This window comes from Phalacrocorax aristotelis, chromosome 4 (genome assembly GCF_949628215.1).
Source record: "Phalacrocorax aristotelis chromosome 4, bGulAri2.1, whole genome shotgun sequence".
In the NCBI taxonomy this organism is placed as follows: Eukaryota; Metazoa; Chordata; class Aves; order Suliformes; family Phalacrocoracidae; genus Phalacrocorax; species Phalacrocorax aristotelis.
In genome coordinates this window covers 84415212-84432066 of record NC_134279.1, presented here as the reverse complement: position 1 = coordinate 84432066, position 16855 = coordinate 84415212, and the positions used below count along the sequence as shown (strand labels likewise).

At 72.4% G+C, this 16855-nt stretch overlaps 2 protein-coding genes across 2 annotated transcripts in view; one reads left to right on the top strand and one right to left on the bottom strand.

Moving 5' to 3' along the window:
• Positions 1-45: 45 nt before the first annotated feature.
• Positions 46-4141, bottom strand: TLX2 (T cell leukemia homeobox 2). The gene is made up of 3 exons (XM_075092354.1): positions 3339-4141; positions 724-961; positions 46-280 (listed from the first exon to the last, which is right to left on the bottom strand). Exons 1-3 carry the CDS (start codon positions 4129-4131, stop codon positions 64-66), a joined length of 1248 nt encoding a protein of 415 aa, XP_074948455.1. The 5' UTR covers positions 4132-4141; the 3' UTR covers positions 46-63.
• A 9897-nt stretch (positions 4142-14038) lies between these two features.
• PCGF1 (polycomb group ring finger 1) overlaps positions 14039-16855 on the top strand; it is a 4316-nt gene continuing 1499 nt past the window's right edge. Inside the window, exons 1-4 of the mRNA XM_075092490.1 lie at positions 14039-14507; positions 15720-15825; positions 16046-16390; positions 16714-16724. Of these exons, the coding sequence (XP_074948591.1) occupies positions 14412-14507; positions 15720-15825; positions 16046-16390; positions 16714-16724 (558 nt within the window). The 5' untranslated portion in view covers positions 14039-14411. The remainder of the gene's footprint in view (positions 14508-15719; positions 15826-16045; positions 16391-16713; positions 16725-16855) is intronic.

Sequence of the window (16855 nt, the reverse complement as noted above, 5' to 3'; positions counted from 1 at the left end):
AACCCCGCCAGCCTCCCACCGCCCACTGCCGCCTCCCGGCACGTCCACAGCTCCCCGGGGACCTCACACCACGGAGGCCACCCCTGAGACGGACGTCACCTTGTTGTCCTCAGCCCAGGGCTGCAGGTTCTGCAGGGCGTAGAGGGAGGAGTTGTGCATGCAGAGCGGGTCCTGGGGCAGCGGCTGGCTCAGGCTCTTCTGGAAGGCCTCCTGCTGCAGGTGCAGCATCAGGCGGTTGGCCTGCTGGCGCTCCGCCTCGCGCTCCTCCGCCGTCTGCCTCCTGCCAGCACACACGGCCCGTCACTGCCCCACAGCCTCTGCCCTGCAGCCCGTCCCTCTCTCGGCACCGCTGTGTGCCAGTCTGGCAGTGCCGTGCAGCCCTGTCCTGCTCTGGCACCACTGGCAATGCTCTGTAGCCCATCCCTCTCAGCACCAGTGTGCTGGTGCAGAAATGCCCCACAGCCTCTGCCCCACAGCCCCGTCCCTCTCTTGACACTGCTGTGTGCCCGTGCGGCAATGTCGCGCAGCCTCTGCCCTGCTGCCCATCCCTCCCTCGGCAGCACTGTGCCTCACCCAGCCGGCCACAGGGGATGCAGCAGGGATGGGCACCCCATCTCCCCCAGCCCAGCCTCTCCCAGGGGGCACAGCCACGGCGGGGGGTGGCTGCCGGAGGGAGGCAGGGGGTTAGAGTTGCAGCGGCCGCCCCGGGGCCGGCCCTGTTACCTCCACTTGGTGCGGCGGTTCTGGAACCAGGTCTTGACCTGGGCATCCGTCATCTTGAGGGCCTTGGCCAGGGTGGCACGCTCGGCCGACGCCAGGTACTTCTGGCGGTGGAAGCGCTTCTCCAGCTCGCAGATCTGCACCCGGCTGAAGGAGGTGCGTGGCTTCTTCCGCTTGGGCGGCGTGCGGTTCTGGTAGGGGTGCCCAATCCGCCGGGTCGCCGCGAAGGGTGACAGCGCAGCTGTGGGCAGAGCAGGGGTGAGGGGCTGCTCAGGGGAGCCTCAGGCAAAGCGCCCTGCCACAAGGCTGCCACACGGCAGGGGCCAGGCAGAGCCCCTGCTGAGGGCAGGGCAGGAGTGGGAGCAGCCCGGCAGCACGGGGGCCCAGGGCGGATACTCAGATGCTTGGGGCCATGGGGACAGAGAGCTCGGGGAGGGCTGTGGGGACTGGGGACTACCAGTGCTGCCTGGCAGGGAGGAGAGGAGACCCCGAATTGTCCCCACCTGCTCCCAGAGCCCAGTGATGCACAGGGCAGCTCAAGACATGGTGTGACGGCCCATCCCCACCCCACCACCATGGCCTGACCGCTCCCCCAGCAGGCCTGGTCCCAGGGCCGGCAAGGCTCCAGCAGCACAAACCCACCCTTCCCCACACACCAAGCCCTGCTGCAGCCCCAGAGGAGCCTGCGCAGCACAACACTAATGGCTTCTCAGCCCTCCTGGGGAAGGTACAGGACCCCAGAAGCCATTGGGAGGTGGCCGACATCTCCCTCCGCACGCCAGCAGCGTCTGAGTGATGGGGGCCAGGCAAGGGGCTGTCCTTGCACGGCCGGGGCGTGAGCCAGGGACAGCGAGGTCGGCATGCCGTGTCCCAGCCCCAGGCGCAGCTGGAGCCACAGGGAATGTCAGGACAGCGAAGGGGTGTGGAGGAAGGTGAGAGCTCGGCCAGGGCGCAGCACCCAGCTCCCACTCCACTCCTGCTCTGCCAGCGGCCCACGGCTGAGCCACAGCCCCATGGCCCTCGCCATTGCTGGCACCACATGGGCAGGGCTGCACATGGCCGGGCCTGTGGGGCTGTCATGGGGCCCCAGCACCCTATGCTGTGGGGGCGTGGGGCAGACCCCACAGCAGCCCCAGGGACAGCCTGGCGCCCAGCAGACCCTCCCACCAGCACCCATGCAGGCAGTGCAGGCAGGAGGCCAGCCTGCCCGCCGGCGGGGGCGGACGCGGTTGACGCAGGTGGAGCCGCGCAGTCGGGGGGGATGGAGGCCCTCGCACCCCCTCCCCACACGGGGCGGCCCCTTGCTCGGAACAGATGCCGACAGCCCGCAGGCCACCCCAAGGCCAGTGGTGCTGAGTGATGGCCACGGCTGGGAGACCCCGTGCCGGGGAGGGGCCGCCCCGTCCACCCACTGCTGGCGCCAGGCAGGAGACGGGGACGTCACCTGCCGCCCCTGCGCAGGGACGGTGCTTCGTCACCGCCGGGATGGCAGGGTGGGCCAGGAGGCGAACCCGGCTCTGCTGGCGCCCAGAATGGGCCCCCGCAGCCCCCAGCCTCCCACCCCACATGGCCCCAGCAGCCCCCATAGCCAGCGCACAGCCCCCAGCCCTGCGTGGCCCCCAGCCTCGTCCCCGCATGGAGCCGTGCACTGCGGACGTGGCAGCGCCGCCATCTTGGGAAGGAGCCGACCTGAGCCGAGCCAGGCCAGAGCTCCCCGGCACCCGCATGCACCCGGCGTGCAGCCCCCACACCCAGCACCCCAACGGCAGCACCCCACACCAGCATCCTCGCCCCAGCACCAGGTGCTCTGGCCCCACCATGGGCGCTCAACCCCCAGCCCCACCAGCAGGACCAGGGCCCTGCACCGCCTCCCCGACACCTGCATCGCCACCCGCCCCTCCCCAGCCCCGGCACACACAAGCCCCAGCCTCTCCCACGGCACCGGCACCTTGTGCCCTGCACCCATCCCCGCACACGCGGGTCTCTGAGTCCCTGGTGCCCCACAGGCACCCTCCACTGCCTGCCCCCGCTCCCCCCTGGCACAAGGAGCAGGGGCACCTGCTCCCTGCATGCAGACAGGTTTTGCCCTGCAGCCCCATGGCAGGTCCCTGCACCCTGCTCCCAACATTGCCACTGTCCTCACCCCACACCCTGGCTCCCTGCAGGCCCCGGCAGCCTTCCCGTTACGGGTGGGATGGAGCCAGCCCCCAGTGCCCCCAAGCCCAGGGAAGAGACTGGACATGGAGCAGCGCCCGCGGCCGGAGCACGGCGGGACCCCTCGGGCACCACTCGGAGCCACCGGCAGCCGGGGCGGGACCGCGGCCGAGCTGCCGGTGTCTGCGGCAGCCCCGAGCCTCTCTCCGCGGGCCCCGACGGCGGTGGCGGCAGGAGCTCGGCCCGGGCACGGCAGGACGGGGCGGGGCGGGAGGCGGGCGAGAACCCCGCGCTGCGGGAAACGGCGGAGCGCACGGTGCCCCGGCCAACTCCGGCCGGTCCCCGTGGGCGGCGCGGCCCCGGTCAGCGCCCGTCCCGACCCCGCTCCACGCTCGCCGGGCCGCGGGAGCCGCCGGAGCCAACGGAGCCGTCGGGAGCCGTCGGGAGCGTCCCGCGGCGCTCACCTGAGAGCCGGTCCTTGGCGATGCGGCGCGTCGTCTCCATCCAGGGGAAGGTGAGCCCCGAGAGCCCCGGCACCGGCGGCGGCGCGGCGGGCGGCGCAGCGGGCGCGGGCCGGTGCGCCGGGACGCGGATGACCCCGGCGGGCGGCGCGGCGGGTGCGGGGGTCACGTTGACGCTCACGTTCATGCTCATATTGAGGTTGTAGGAGCCGAGCGAGCAGGCGGGGCCGTAGCCGCCGCCGTAGAGCCCGTAGTCGGGCTCCCCCGCCGCCCGGGCCGGCCCCGCTCCGCCGCCGGCGGGCTCGGGGCCGCCGAGGATCTGGTCGATGCCGAAGCTGATGGGCTCGTGGGGCGGGGGGCCCTGGCCGCCGCCCTCCCGCGCCAGCGCCGCCGCCTCCATCGCCCGGCCGCGCTCAGAGCCGGCGGGGCGCGGGCATGGCCGGGGGGCGGCGGGGGGCGGCGGGGGGCGGCGGCGGGCGGCCCCGCGCGGGGGCGGGGGCGGGAGCGGGGGCGGCGGGAGCGGGGTGCCCGCTGCGGGCCCGGCGGGGCCGGGACCGGGGCCGGGGCAGGCTCGGGGGCAGTGGCCGGCTCCGGGGCAGTGGCCGGCTCCGGGGCATGGCCCGCGGCTGCTGGCGGCCCCGGCGCGGGAGCGCGGGTGCGCGGCGAGCCCCGGCGGCGCGCGCTTTTCTGTCCCGCTCCATCTGGACCTGCCAAAATCCCGGCCGCCCGCGCCCTGATTGGCGGCCGCGCCCCGTGATTGACAGCCCCGCGCCCCCGGGGGCGGGGGCTCGCGCATCCCGGGGCCACGCCCCGCCACCGGGTCCGGGTCTCCCCCCGCCTCTCCCCCGCCGCCGCGGCCCCGGACCTCCGCCCGGCCTCCCCCGCCACCCGCCGGGGCTCCCGCACCTCCTCCGCCGCCACCCCGGAGCGCACGGCCCGGCCCGTCGGACCGCGGGACGCCCCCCGGCCCCCCGCCGCGCTCCGGCCCCGTTCCGCGCCGCCGGTCGTCCCCCGGCTCGCAGCAACGAAGGGGCGGCGCGGGGCGCACCGGAGCCACCGCGGTACCGGCGGCCTCTCCGCGCCCCGGCTCCGCCCGTGGCCCCGTCGGAGGGTCCGGCGGCGTCGGGACGCCCAGCGTGCGGGGGGCCGGGGCCGCCGCTCGCCCGCGCGAGGCACAGCCGGGACCCCCCCCGTCCTCTCGGGCGCACGGAGCGGCCACCGGCTTCGGCGCCGTTATCACAGATCCCAGGGCGCAAACACCGGCACCGCGCCCGCCGCTCCCGGGGCGTGCAGGCTCCGTTCCCCGGAGCTGCCGCTGTCCGGGAGCACCGACCCGGCCCCACCGAGCCCGCCACCGCGGAGCCAACAGACAACTCGGTCCCCGGAGCCCCCGGTCCCGAGACACGGAGCCGGGGTTTGCCCGAGCCGCGGCTCCCGGGCACGGACCCAACCCGCCCTTCCCAGTGGTACGAACCCCGCTTCACCCGACCCGCCGCGGCCGGTAGCGCGGACCCCGGTTCCCAGGAACCCGCCGTTCCCGGGACACCGACATTTTCCTCGGACCCGCCATTCCCCGATCACGGATCCCGTTTCCACCGAGCCCATCTTTCCCGGGTAACGGGACCCGGTCTCCCGACCCGCCGTTCCCAGGTCACGGACTCGTTCCCACGAACCCGCCGTTCCCAGTAGCACGGACCCGCGGTTCCTATTAAGCAGCCGTTCCCGGGACACCGACCCCAGTCCCCCCGACCCGCCGCTCCTGGGTGATGGGTCCCGGCCTCCCGGACCCGCCATTCCCGGGCACGGAGCCCAGACCGGCCCCCGTCCGGACGCTCGTACCTGGCTCGCAGGAGCGGGCCCGGCTGCCGCCCCAGGGGGTGACCGGGTACGGGGTGCGACGGTGCCGCTCGGGGCGGGCTCGGCCCCCGGCCCCGGCCCCCGCCCCGGTCCCGCTCCGCCGGCGGGCGGTAACGGCCAGCACAGAGCAGCACGGGCTGGGCCGGGCCTCCCGGCGACTATCGCGACAGCCGAGCCGCGAGTGATCGGTCCGGCCCGTGGGGCGCGGCTGCGGGGCGGCGGGGCGGCCACGCGGATCGGTGCCGGCGGCTCCCGGGCTGGGGGTCCCGGCCCCCGACGGGCAGCGGCTCGGGGCGGCGGGTCACGGCGAGGGGGCAGGGGCCGGCGAGGGGGGCGGCCGCCCGGCCACGCTGGCGCCACCGGTCTGGGGTAAATGACATTACCGGGGCCTGCGCCTGTAAATCACGGCGGCACCGGGAGCTGCAGCTGCTGTGCCCCGGGGGCACCACATGCCCTGGGGGCACCGCATGCACTGCAGGCACTGCACATCCCGGGGGCACCGCAAGCACCGGGGGCACCAGGCAAACCCAGGGCACCGCACGTCCCGGGGGCACCACATGCCCTGGGGGCACCAGATGAACCCAGGCTCAGCCAGGCCTGCTGCAGTGTGGGTTGACCATCCCTGCAGCCACAGCTCCTCTAGGGCATGGGGCCACGGGCACATGGGGCCATACAGGGGGCACACTCACCCGGCTGTGTACAGCGGCAATGCACAAACACACCCCCCAGCAGGGCACAGCTGCCTGCATACACATGGGCACACACTGCCTGCAGCACAGCCGCACACACACACAGACACACCGTGCAGCAGGGATGCACACGTACACACACATCCCCCAGAGCACGGCACAGCTACACCAGGTCCAGCACACAGTACCCATGGGGACACACGGCCTCACCTCACACATCAGCATGGCTACACACGGGTACACAGACCCGACTGTGCAGCATTGGTACGCACACATGCACACAAACATGCACACGCATGCACATGCACACGTCATCCCTGCCAGGCCCAGGCCGGGCTCACACCGCCCTGCCAGACCCTCGTGCCATGCCGAGCTGGCCATGCCCGCATCCCACTGCAGCGCCGGGCTGGTGCAGAGCTGCCCCTTTCCATGCCGGAGGCATTTCCCTTCCTGCTGCTCCCGAGGGAGCCCCGTGCCGTGGGTGCGGGTCCCTGTGCACCTCAGCCGGGGATGGAGGGGGACGCTGCACTCCGGACCGCAGCACTGGGACCTGCCGGGGACCCTGCCGAGCTGAGCCCCTGTGAGTTTCTCGGCATTTCTTGCTCGTGGCCCAGCAGGTGCCGGGATAAACAGGCCCGGTGCTCCGGCAGCATGCCCGTGGAGCCACGGCTGCACTCCTAGCCGAGAGAGCCACCAGCTCCAGCTCTGCCGCGGCACAAGGGGCTCGCTGTGGCCCCAACAGGGTGCAGCCAGCACCGGCACTGGCACTGGTGTTGGTGCTGGCAATTGGCGCTGGTGCTGATCCAGGCCCTGTCGGCACCTGCCCCCGGCCCCGAGCAGTGGTGGGGAGGAAATGCCTTGGTGCTGGGGGAGGGAGGAGGCAGCAGGTTAATTAAACCTGGAGCAGGAGGCAGATGTTTGCTGTGCCCAGGGGGCTGGAATGCTGCCGGTCCCAGGAGATGGATTGGGGGGCAGGTGACGAGGCTGGGGGCGGTGTGGGGTTCACACGGTGCCTGCCTGCGCCACAGTCTGCCCCATGCCCCACGGGGGGTCTGCCAGGCAGCACCCCCTGCCACGGCCTCAATGGGTGGGTGCTTACCCCAACCCCTGCTCAGGGTGGGACCCCAACAACCAGCACTCACTCTGGAGGGATGCAAGGTCTCTGCAGGCAGGGGCCGGGGCTGGCACCACCAGGCAGGGGGCTGGGCAGCACGTGCAGCCCCTCCGCTGGGGCAGACACCCCTGCCCAGCTCCCTCCAGCACCGCAGTTAGGGCTGCCCCAGGATGGCTCAATGTTGGGAGAGCCCCCAAGGGCTCGCAGGGAAGGGCTGAGGGTGCTCAGAGAGGTCACCAAGCCCTGTGCCACCACAGCTCTGGGTGCAGGGAGGTCACCCTTCCAGGGACCACTGCTGGCCCCAGGGCCCTCCACTGTCACCTTCCTCATGCCGCTGGCCCTGCCTGCCCCATGACCCACAGGCCACAAGGTTGTCTCCCCTGTGCCTGCTCCCAGGGGTCCCCAGAGCCGCCGTGCAGCCTGAGGTGGGGGGTCCAGGCTGGCTCCTGGTCCCTGGCTCCCCAGTTCTGCCCCCAGCCTGGCACAGCGCGACCAGCAAGACCTCAGGCAGCAGGACCCCCCCGCACACCCACACTGGGAGGGCTGGGACCACCCAGCACACCATTATAAACCCCACTCCTCATCTCTTGGCCCACAGCACACACCTCATGGTCTTTGGCACGTGCCCCCTCCTGCCCTGCAGGGCTGAATCTGGGGGTCCCCACAGGGCACAGGGAACACATCCCCGCGCAGGGGAGGAGTGTGACCTGGCACCTGGGTGGCAGGGACGGCCAGAGGGGGACATGGCAGAAAAAGGGGCGTTTGCCTGGTTCCAGGTAGGAAATAAGCCTTGGGCTATGAGACTCTGCCTGTGGCCACTGTGGCACCAAACCCTGGCGCTGCTGGAGCTACACCGGCTCCTGCGAGGGCTGGCTGCCAGAGTGGAGCTGCATCCTGGCATCTCACTGCCCCACGCCCCCCACATCAACCCGGGGTCCCCCAGCCCTCAGCACAGCCGACCTGGGAGGCAGGGATGTGGCAACATTGGGGTCTGGCCCCCAACTCACCCCCACAATGGGGGTCCCATCAGTGTCATTGCCCATCCCTGCAGCCACCTTGGGAGATGCTGGGGCTCCTGCAGTCCTCCCACCACCAGCCCCTCGCCCCGTCCCCCCCCATGCCTTTGGGTGCCTGGGGGCTGCCGGTTGCAGCCAACGCAGCCACGCGGCTTCACAGCGCCGCGTCCCTGCGGGCCGGCCACACCGGTGTCCCTGTCCCCTGCGGGGACTCCTGCCAGACTCAGGTGTTGCTGCCGGGGCAGGAGTTATTAAAACGGGTCCCTGCCTGCCCCTCACCGCTGACAGCCCGCTCCCCGGCCAGCGCGCGGCAATTAAGCGGCGGAGGCCTGGAAGGGCCCCACGTTACCACCAGCAAGATGCTGCCAAGCCGCCCGCTCCCGCCCGCTCCCCCCCGTAATCTCATTACTGCTGGACGTCCCCTTCTTCCTCCCGCTTCCCCCCAAACCCGCTGGCAAACTGTAGGGACAGTCAGCTCCTCTCTGGCTGCTGGGTTAATTCTGGGCTAATTAGATGAAGCCAGCCCAGATTGGATTACTTTAGCCTGCATTTGGTCCTCCAGTCCTTGGCTTGCGGCTCCCGGGGGAGCTGCTGGCGCCTCCTGCCTCAATCAGACACTTCTTAACCACATGAAACACTCCCGGTGCCCCCCACCGCCTGCCCCGGGGTGGGCGCCGGCACCCCGGCCGGGGTGCATGGGTGATGCGGGTGGCAGCCAGCGGGCGTGCTCCCCACCCCAATCTGCAAGAGGGCCGGGACAGGGCCGGGACGGGGCTGCTGCAGCTGCCGGGGCAGCGCGGGCAGCACCACGCACGGCGACCAGCAGCCCCGCTCGCCGGTCCATGGGCTCCCGGGGCCCCGATGGCCAGAGCCGCCCCAGCTGGACGTCACGGTGGCTGTTGGTGTCTGCGTGGCCTTGGGGAGGAGCTGGGTGGGATGGGGACGATCGGGGCGGCTGCAGGGTAGCACTGGCCTCGAGCTGTTGGGGGGTTGCTCCCTGCTGGGCATCCCCAGGCTGCAGCCCCCCAGGAGCAGGGCACAGTGGAGCTGGGGGTCCCCCTGCCCCCAGCGGGTGCTGGGAGCTGAGGCTGGGGATGCCGCATGAGCCACCCCCTGCAAACCCACCTGCCCCGGCTCCCACAGCTCCTGCAAGCTGGAAGCAGGGGCCAGAGGGGCTGGGGAGGGGGCACAGGCAACGGTTGCTGCCTGGGCTGGGGGAAGCGGCAACAGTACCCATGTTCCCACCTCCCCAGCTGGGGGGGAGGTTGTGGGGAGCCCTGGGGTGTGGGGGGCACCCGCCGTGGCCAGCTCTGAGGCCACTGAGGGCAGCAGCTGAGTCCCCCCAGCCTTCAGCGGGGCCATGGCAGGGCAGGGGGCCTGGGAGAGGGCTGGAGGTGGAGCAGGGAGCCAGAGGGGGTCCTGCAGGAGCAGGGGGGATGCACGGCCCTGGGGCCCCTCTGGCTGCGGGCAGGCGTGGGGGCTGGCAGGACAGGCAGCCGGCCCCACTGCCTGGCTCGGCAGCTGGTGCCAGTGTGCCAGAGCTGGGGACAGGCACACCAGGATCCTCTCCCATGCTGCATCCTCCTTGGCCTTGCTGTGTGCTCCTCAGGGGGCCCCCCAGCCCCGTCCCTGTCTCCCCCCCAGACCTGGCGCTTGCCAGGGAGCTGCGGGGGGGGGATCCTTCCCAGCAGCAGGCTGTGGGGCGCTGGTGCTGCCCGTCCCCACGGGCCCGGGGTACCGGCGGGTGCCAGCGGCCACGGCTGTGGCTGCCGCGGGGCCGTTGACAGAAGCCGTCGCTCAGAACCTCGTTATCAAAGGCCGAGGGCAGGTAATTGGATTCTGCAAATCCAATCAGGTGCATTAGGCAGGAGTTCAGTCCCATAACCGCCCAGCCCCCCGGCCGCCCGTGCTGCAGCCTGCAGGCCCCCTGCCTGCCCTGCATGGCCCGGGACCCACTGCCACGGGCCCTGCCATGGCCCCGCCGGCCGCAGAGCTCCCACAGGGGCAGGACCTGCGTGTGGGGCTGGGACAGCGGCTCCAGCCATGGGGGCTCCCCTGTGGGGACACCAGGATGGGATCCCGGCTGTGACCCACGGGGCAGCGTGTCCGCCTCAGGGTGGACGGACCCCGCTGGTGGTCACAGCAGGGGGACGCTGGGGGTGCTCAGGGCCATGCGTGCTGGCATGCACCCGCTGCTGCCCGACGGTCCCTCCTGCAGGCAGCCTTCCCAGCCCTGCTCTGCCCAGGCAGCTCCCCATGGGCAGCACCCTCTCTGCTGCCCTGGCTGGGTTTGGCCACGGCCCCCACCTCGCCTGGCTGGGGGGGCCAGAGCGCTGCTGCCCTGCACCCACTGCGGTCATGAGTGTGTCCGGCCTCCACCCCGGCCTCGCTCAGCCCCAGCGAGGGGCCTGGCCGGGAAAGCCCCCGGCAGGCGCTTACCAGAAGGAGCCGCCAGGCCCTATGCAGCTCCGCAGCGGAAATGGAGCTGAATATTTGAGCAGGTCTCTGCTAAAAGCACTGGCCTGCCCAGCCCCGGAGCCTCTCTGAGGCCGGGAGAAGTGCCGGCTGCCGCCCAGGCATTAATTATTTATGGAGAGATGGAGTTGCGCGGCTTCACGTGTGCCAGGCTGGCAAGCATGGCCCCAGGGAGTGCCGGCTGCCAGGCACCCCGGCCCCCTGCGCCCGGCACCAGCAGAGAGTGTGGGTGGGCTCCCTGCCCCAGCACTGAGGGACCTACAGCCTCTCCTCAGCCCCTCATCCCTGGAGGTCCCACGGCCCAGTGGTGTGAGCCTCACCCCGGCTAGTGCGAGCGTGCAGGGGGCACGAGCAGGGTGGCACATGGGTGGGAATGTGCGCTCATGCACATGAACAGGCCCTTCATGTGGCGGGGGGTGACAGTGGGGGGAAGCGTGTGGGGGACCAGCTGCAGCAAGCACAGGGGCTGCACAAGGTGGGGGGGGATGAGGAGATGGCACATGGGGCGCAGGCAGCCCTGTGCCAGTGCAAGCGGGTCCTACAGGGACGTGCACCCACACAGCTGGGAAGTGTCACCGCGCATGTGCACACGCTTGTGCCCCATCCCTGCCCCAGTGCCACCCTCACCAGGGCGTCAGTCCTTCCTTCCCGGCAGAGACACCTCACTCTGCCAACACCGCCACAACCAGCCTGTCCTGCTGGCCTGGGCCATGGCCCAGTGGGACCCGGGGTGTCTGAGGGGCCGTGGGGGTGCCAAGGGGCATGCGCAGGGCGTGCGTGGGGCTGGGCAGCAGGCAGGCAGTGCTTGCTGATGTGCTGGTGCTCAGGGCTTTCCGTTGTGCTGGTGCTGTGGCAGCGCTGGTGCTCGATGGGGTGCTCGTACTGGTGCCAGTGGTCAGGATGATGCGGTGCTGCTACCGCTGCCGTGCTGGTGCTGGGTGTGGAGCCTGTGCTGGGTGTGGAGCCGGTGCTGGGTCCAGCGCTGGCAGGTGAGCGATGCTGCCCTGCCCCAGGGCTGTGCTGGCCCGGCTGTGACCCCTGCAGCCCCCCCAGCCTGACGGTTCCTCCCAGGAACTGCTCCTGGCAGGTACAAATGGGGCCGGGCCCTCCCAGACGCGGGGGGTCACCCCGGCCCCGGCCTCATTTCTCACATCCCAGCGAGGATGGGCCAGAGGGGCGGGCAGGCTGTGGCCGGCGGCGGGTGGGCAAGTCTGGAGGCCACCATCACCCCGGGGTGGGGGGCTGGTCCTGCCCGCCTCTGCCCATGGGCACCCCAGCACTGGGGAAGGGGCCCCACTACAGCTCCCGGTGGGGTCCCCTCCTGGGGTGCAGGGGCTGGGGGTGCTGGAGCCCGGCCACACGCCATGCCTGGCCTGGGCAGGAGGCAGGGACAGTGGGCTGGCAGTGCTGGGGGATGCCGGGGGATGCCAGGGCTCAGCTGGTGCTGGCTGTACCGCACGGGGCCAGGGTGAACCACTCCAGCTGGTCATGGGGGGCCAGCCGGGTCTGCTGGACTGGGCCACACTGGACTGAGTGGGACCTGGAAGAGCTGAGGTGACCAGGATCAGGACCAGGCTCGGGATCAGGACTGGGACCATAACCAGGACTAATCGAGGAGCACCCCAGCTGAGGGGGGCCAGCCACCGCCAGCGCTCTGTGTGCCCGGGAGGTTGGCAGTGCCGGGGTGGTGCCAGCTCACCCAGGGCCCCGCAGCCACCACCCCCCCGCGACGCCAGAGGCACCCCGTCCCCTGCTCGCTTGCTCACTCACAGCGGGGCTCACGGCCCTGGTGAGCCGGGCTCTACCTGCGGGCGCTGCCGGGATGGAGCCCGCGGGGGGGCCAGACCCCCGTCAGCTCTGCCCCGGTGCAGGGTGCGGGTGCGGGGAGCGGGGAGCGGGGAGCGGGAGCTGGCAGGCGCGGCTGCCGTGCCCAGGAGCCCCCATGCCGGGGTTGGGACGGCGTCACTTCGCCTGCGCCGGTATTTAATATCTCCCTGGGAGCAGCGGAGCGAGGGCTCGGGCCGGTGCCGGCGGGGGCGGGGGGCGGGGGGTGGTCGCTGCCGCTGCCAGGCTGCCGGCCCCGGCCCCGGGCGGGGGTCTCTCCCGGCCGCCCCCGCGGGGCCGCGCAGCCTCGCCCGCGCCGGCTGCCCCCGCCGTCTCCCCAGACGGCACTTGTTGCTCGGGATTGGAGCAATAATCGTAACCATAACGAGCCATTACGGCCTTTAACGGCTTCTGCTTTGCATTAGCGGGGCCGCTCCTTCCCCTCCAGAGCCTGATCCATCACCCCCCATTAGCGCGGCTCCAGGCTCCGGCGGGCTGCGCCAGGGAGGCCGCCCGGCACCCCCCGACCCGGCACCGCCAGCGCCCCCTGACCCGGCACCCCGCGACCGGCACCCCCCGACCCAGCCAGTACTGGCAGCAACCACCCCCTCACCCCGCCCCAGCCCAAGCCCCTGTACACACACACCCCAGTACAGCCCCTGCACCCCGGTCCCCAGCCCAGCTCCTTCCATCCACCACCCCCCAGTACAGCCCCTGCACCCACTGTGCCCCACCCCGGCCCCCTACGTGCCCCCCCCCAAGCCCCCCGCACCCCCCCGTGTCCCCCTGCACGCCCCGCACCCCCCGCTGCCTCGGCCCGCCCTTGCCCCGGCAGAGGGGTCGCTGCCCGCCAGCGGGCCGGACCCTCGCGGGGGGGGGAGAAGCTGCCATCGGGGTCCACGCGGGCTCTATAGTCCCCGGGGCCGCTCTGTGGGGGTCTCGCACGCCGTGCCGGCCCGAGGGTCCCGCCGGCACACGGACATGGTGGGGTCGCCCTGCGGAGGCACGTCACGGGTGGCTAGGGGGTACGGGGGGGTTGCAGGGGCACGGCCCCACCCTGCCCCACGCAGCCTGAGCGCGGCCCACGGCACCCGGTCGGTGGGACCCCAGCCCCAGCGCTGGGGGTCACGGCCCCTTAACCGAGCCCGCCGCCCCGCCCCCGCGCAGGGCAGCGGGACCCCCGGGACAGCCCACCCCCCCCCGGGCACCGCCCCCCCGGCACGGCGGGACCCCCGGGAGCAGCCCACCCCCCCCCGGGCACCGCCCCCCCGGCACGGCGGGACCCCCGGGACAGCCCACCCCCCCCCCGGGCACCGCCCCCCCGGCACGGCGGGACCCCCCGGGACAGCCCCACCCCCCCGGGCACCGGCCCCCCCGGCACGGCGGGACCCCCGGGACAGCCCACCCCCCCCCGGGCACCGCCCCCCCGGCACGGCGGGACCCCCGGGACAGCCCACCCCCCCCGGGCACCGCCCCCCCGGCACGGCGGGACCCCCGGGACAGCCCACCCCCCCCCCGGGCACCGCCCCCCCCGGCACGGCGGGAACCCCGGCCCCCTCGCTCTCCCCCCCCCCCAGTTCCCCCGCGGTGCTCTGCTGCCCTCTGGCGGCGGCCCGCGGCACCCACGCGCAAGCGGCGCACTCTCTGATTGGCGGGAGGCTGCGGTCCGTCAAAAGAGCGCCCCCACCGCCATTGGTCCCCCGGCGGGGGCAGACCCTCCCCTGCAGCGGGTCCCGGGGCCCGCCCGGGCGTTGAGCCCGCACCGGGGCGGCGGGGCCCGGCTCCCCGCAGGCCCCGGCGGCTCCCCGGGGCTCGGCTCCGTTCGCCCTGCTCCGGCGCCGGGGGGGAGGGTGGGGCAAGGCCGGGGGGACCACCCCCGACATCCCTGGCCGGGGTCAGGGGTCAGCGCGGGGGCCAAGGTCAGCCGCCGCGCCGCTAGGCCGCGCTCCCCGCCGCGCCCAACAGGGGGCGCCGGCCCGGCCGTTCCCCGGCATGCCCGGCGGGCGCGGGGCGCGGCGGGAGCCGTAGTCACGGCGCGGGCGGCGGCGGCGGGCCCCGCCCCGAACCCGGAAGTGAGCGGGGAGGCGGAGGAGGTTCTAAGATGGCGTCGCCTCCTCAGGGGGGCCCGATGGCGATCGCCATGCGGCTGCGGAACCAGCTCCAGGCCGTCTACAAGATGGACCCGCTCCGGAACGAGGCGAGCGGCGGCGGCGGCACCGGGATCGGGACCGGGCCGGCGCATGCGTGGGCGGAAGAGGGCGCCGCGCGCCGCTCGGGGGACGCGGGGCCGCGCAGGCGCCCTGCGGCCCTTCCGCGCATGCGCCGGGCCGCCCACGCGGCGGGAGGGCGGGGCTGGGCAGGGCTGCGGGGCGGGGCCAGGTGCGAGGGGCGGGGCGCAGGTGAGGGGTGGGGCTGGCTCAGGGGTGGGGGGCTGGGGCGAGGGGGCGGGGCCTGGCGCTGGGGTGGGGCAGCGGTGATTTAAACCCTGTCCTGGCTGGGCCAGCTCAGCTAGGCTGGGCTCAGCTGGCCTGAGCTGGCCTCTGTGGGGCAGGGTTCCACTCGGTGGGGCGGTGTAGGGCTCGGTTTTGTGGGGCTTGGTTGGGCTGTGTGGAGCAGGGCTCAGCTCTGTGGGGGCTGTGTAGGGCTGGGCTCAGCTCTGTGGGGCTTGGCCTTGGCTGGACTGGGTTGGGCTGTCTGGTTAGGACTCGGCTCTCTGGGGCTGTGAAGGGCTGGGTTCGGTCCGACTCTGTAGCTTGCCTCTGTGGGGCAGGGCTCAGCTCTGTGGGGCTTGGCTGGGTTGGGCTGTGTAGGGCAGGCCTTGGCTCTGTGGGGCTGCTTTGGGCTGTGTAAGGCTGGGCTCAGCTCTGTGGGCTGGGTTGTGTGGGACTGTACAGAGTAGGGCTTGGCTCTGTGGGGCTGGGCTGTGAAGGGCTGGGCTCGGTTCTGGAGCTTGTCTCTGTGGGGCAAGGCTCAGCTCTGTGGGGCTGGGCAGGGCTGGGCTGTTTGGGGCTGTGCAGGGCAGGGCTCAGCACTGTGGGGCTGGGCTGGGCTTTGTGGAGCTGTCTGCCAGGCGGCCCCATCCCTGTAGGTGCTGGGCCCCACAGCAGGAGAGGGGCCAGCCCCAGCCCCCCATCCGTGACAGTGGCAGTTCCACTACAGGCCCTGCAGCCGGGCCATGGGGCGAAGCCATGGGTGAGCCAGGTCCCCTTGTGTCACCCGGAGGGGGGGTCCATCCCCCTGTGCAGGGGTGGGAGCTGCCCGCAGCCCCCTGTTCCCCCCTGCCATGCTGTCTGTGGGGGTTCCCACTGGGTGTGGGGGCAGGGGTCACTGTGGAGGGCAAGAGCGTGGGGCAGGGGGGCCCAAAAGGGTGCCAGGGCGGCGGCTGGATGACAGTGGCCTGTCTCCGCAGGAGGAGGTGAAGGTGAAGATGAAGGAGCTGAACGAGCACATCGTGTGCTGCCTGTGCGCCGGGTACTTCATCGACGCCACCACCATCACCGAGTGCCTGCACACGTGTGAGTCCCCGCGCGGTGGCGGCAGCTGCCTGTGCGGACTCCAAGCAGTGCGGGGGTCCCGTGGGGTCCCCGCCGGCAGGTCCGGCGCTGCCCCAGGACTGCGGCTACTGCCTGGGGGGGCTGAGGGGGATGTGTCCAGCTGCTCAGTGCTGGGTGTCTCGGGGTTTGGGCCGTGCCACGGACTCGGCCCCCCCCCGACGCCCCCTCCCTCTGGCCACAGTCTGCAAGAGCTGCATCGTCAAGTACCTGCAGACCAGCAAGTACTGCCCCATGTGCAACACCAAGATACACGAGACGCAGCCGCTGCTCAATCTCAAGTTGGACCGTGTCATGCAGGACATTGTCTACAAGCTGGTGCCCGGCCTGCAAGAGAGTGAGTGTCCCCGGCGGCAGGGCCAGGGTCCGGCGTCCCTGGCACCGGCGTCTTGCAGAGCAATGTGGGACAAGCTGTGTGGGGAATGGCCCAGGAGAATGGGATGCTTTTGGGGGGCACCTCCCTGCTGGGTGTGGGAGACACTGTCCGTAAGTCAGGGTCTTCAAATGCTGACCATCGTCCGTGGCAGCTGCTAGAGCCGGGTTGGGAAGAGAGGGCAGGGAGGACCTCTTACCGTGCGAAACCAGTTGTAGAGTGAGAAAGGCAGGACAAAGGGCCCCTGCTTGTGTGTCGGGGCTGCGGGGACCCTGCTCGGGAAGCACGTGGGGCTGCTCGGGGATGGGGAGCAGAGCCAGGGAGGGCCTTGGCGCTGGCACTGCGCGGTTTAGGGGGCTCGAGTGCAGGGACCCGCAGGATGCTCTGGCTGCGCTGGTGTCGGGGCTCTGCACCTTCCCCTCGGCTGTGCCGGCAGGTGGAGTGGCCACAGCTCCCCACGGCCGGGCTGCTGCACGCAGGGGGCGGGCAGGTGGGGGAACGGGGCACAGAGGTGGGTGCCTCGTTGGGGTGTGTCTCTAACCGGCTCAGGTCCCGGCGCTCGGGCTCCGGCACAGTGGGCTGTGGGGACAGGAGCTGTGCGAGCTGGGACTGCCTCCGCAA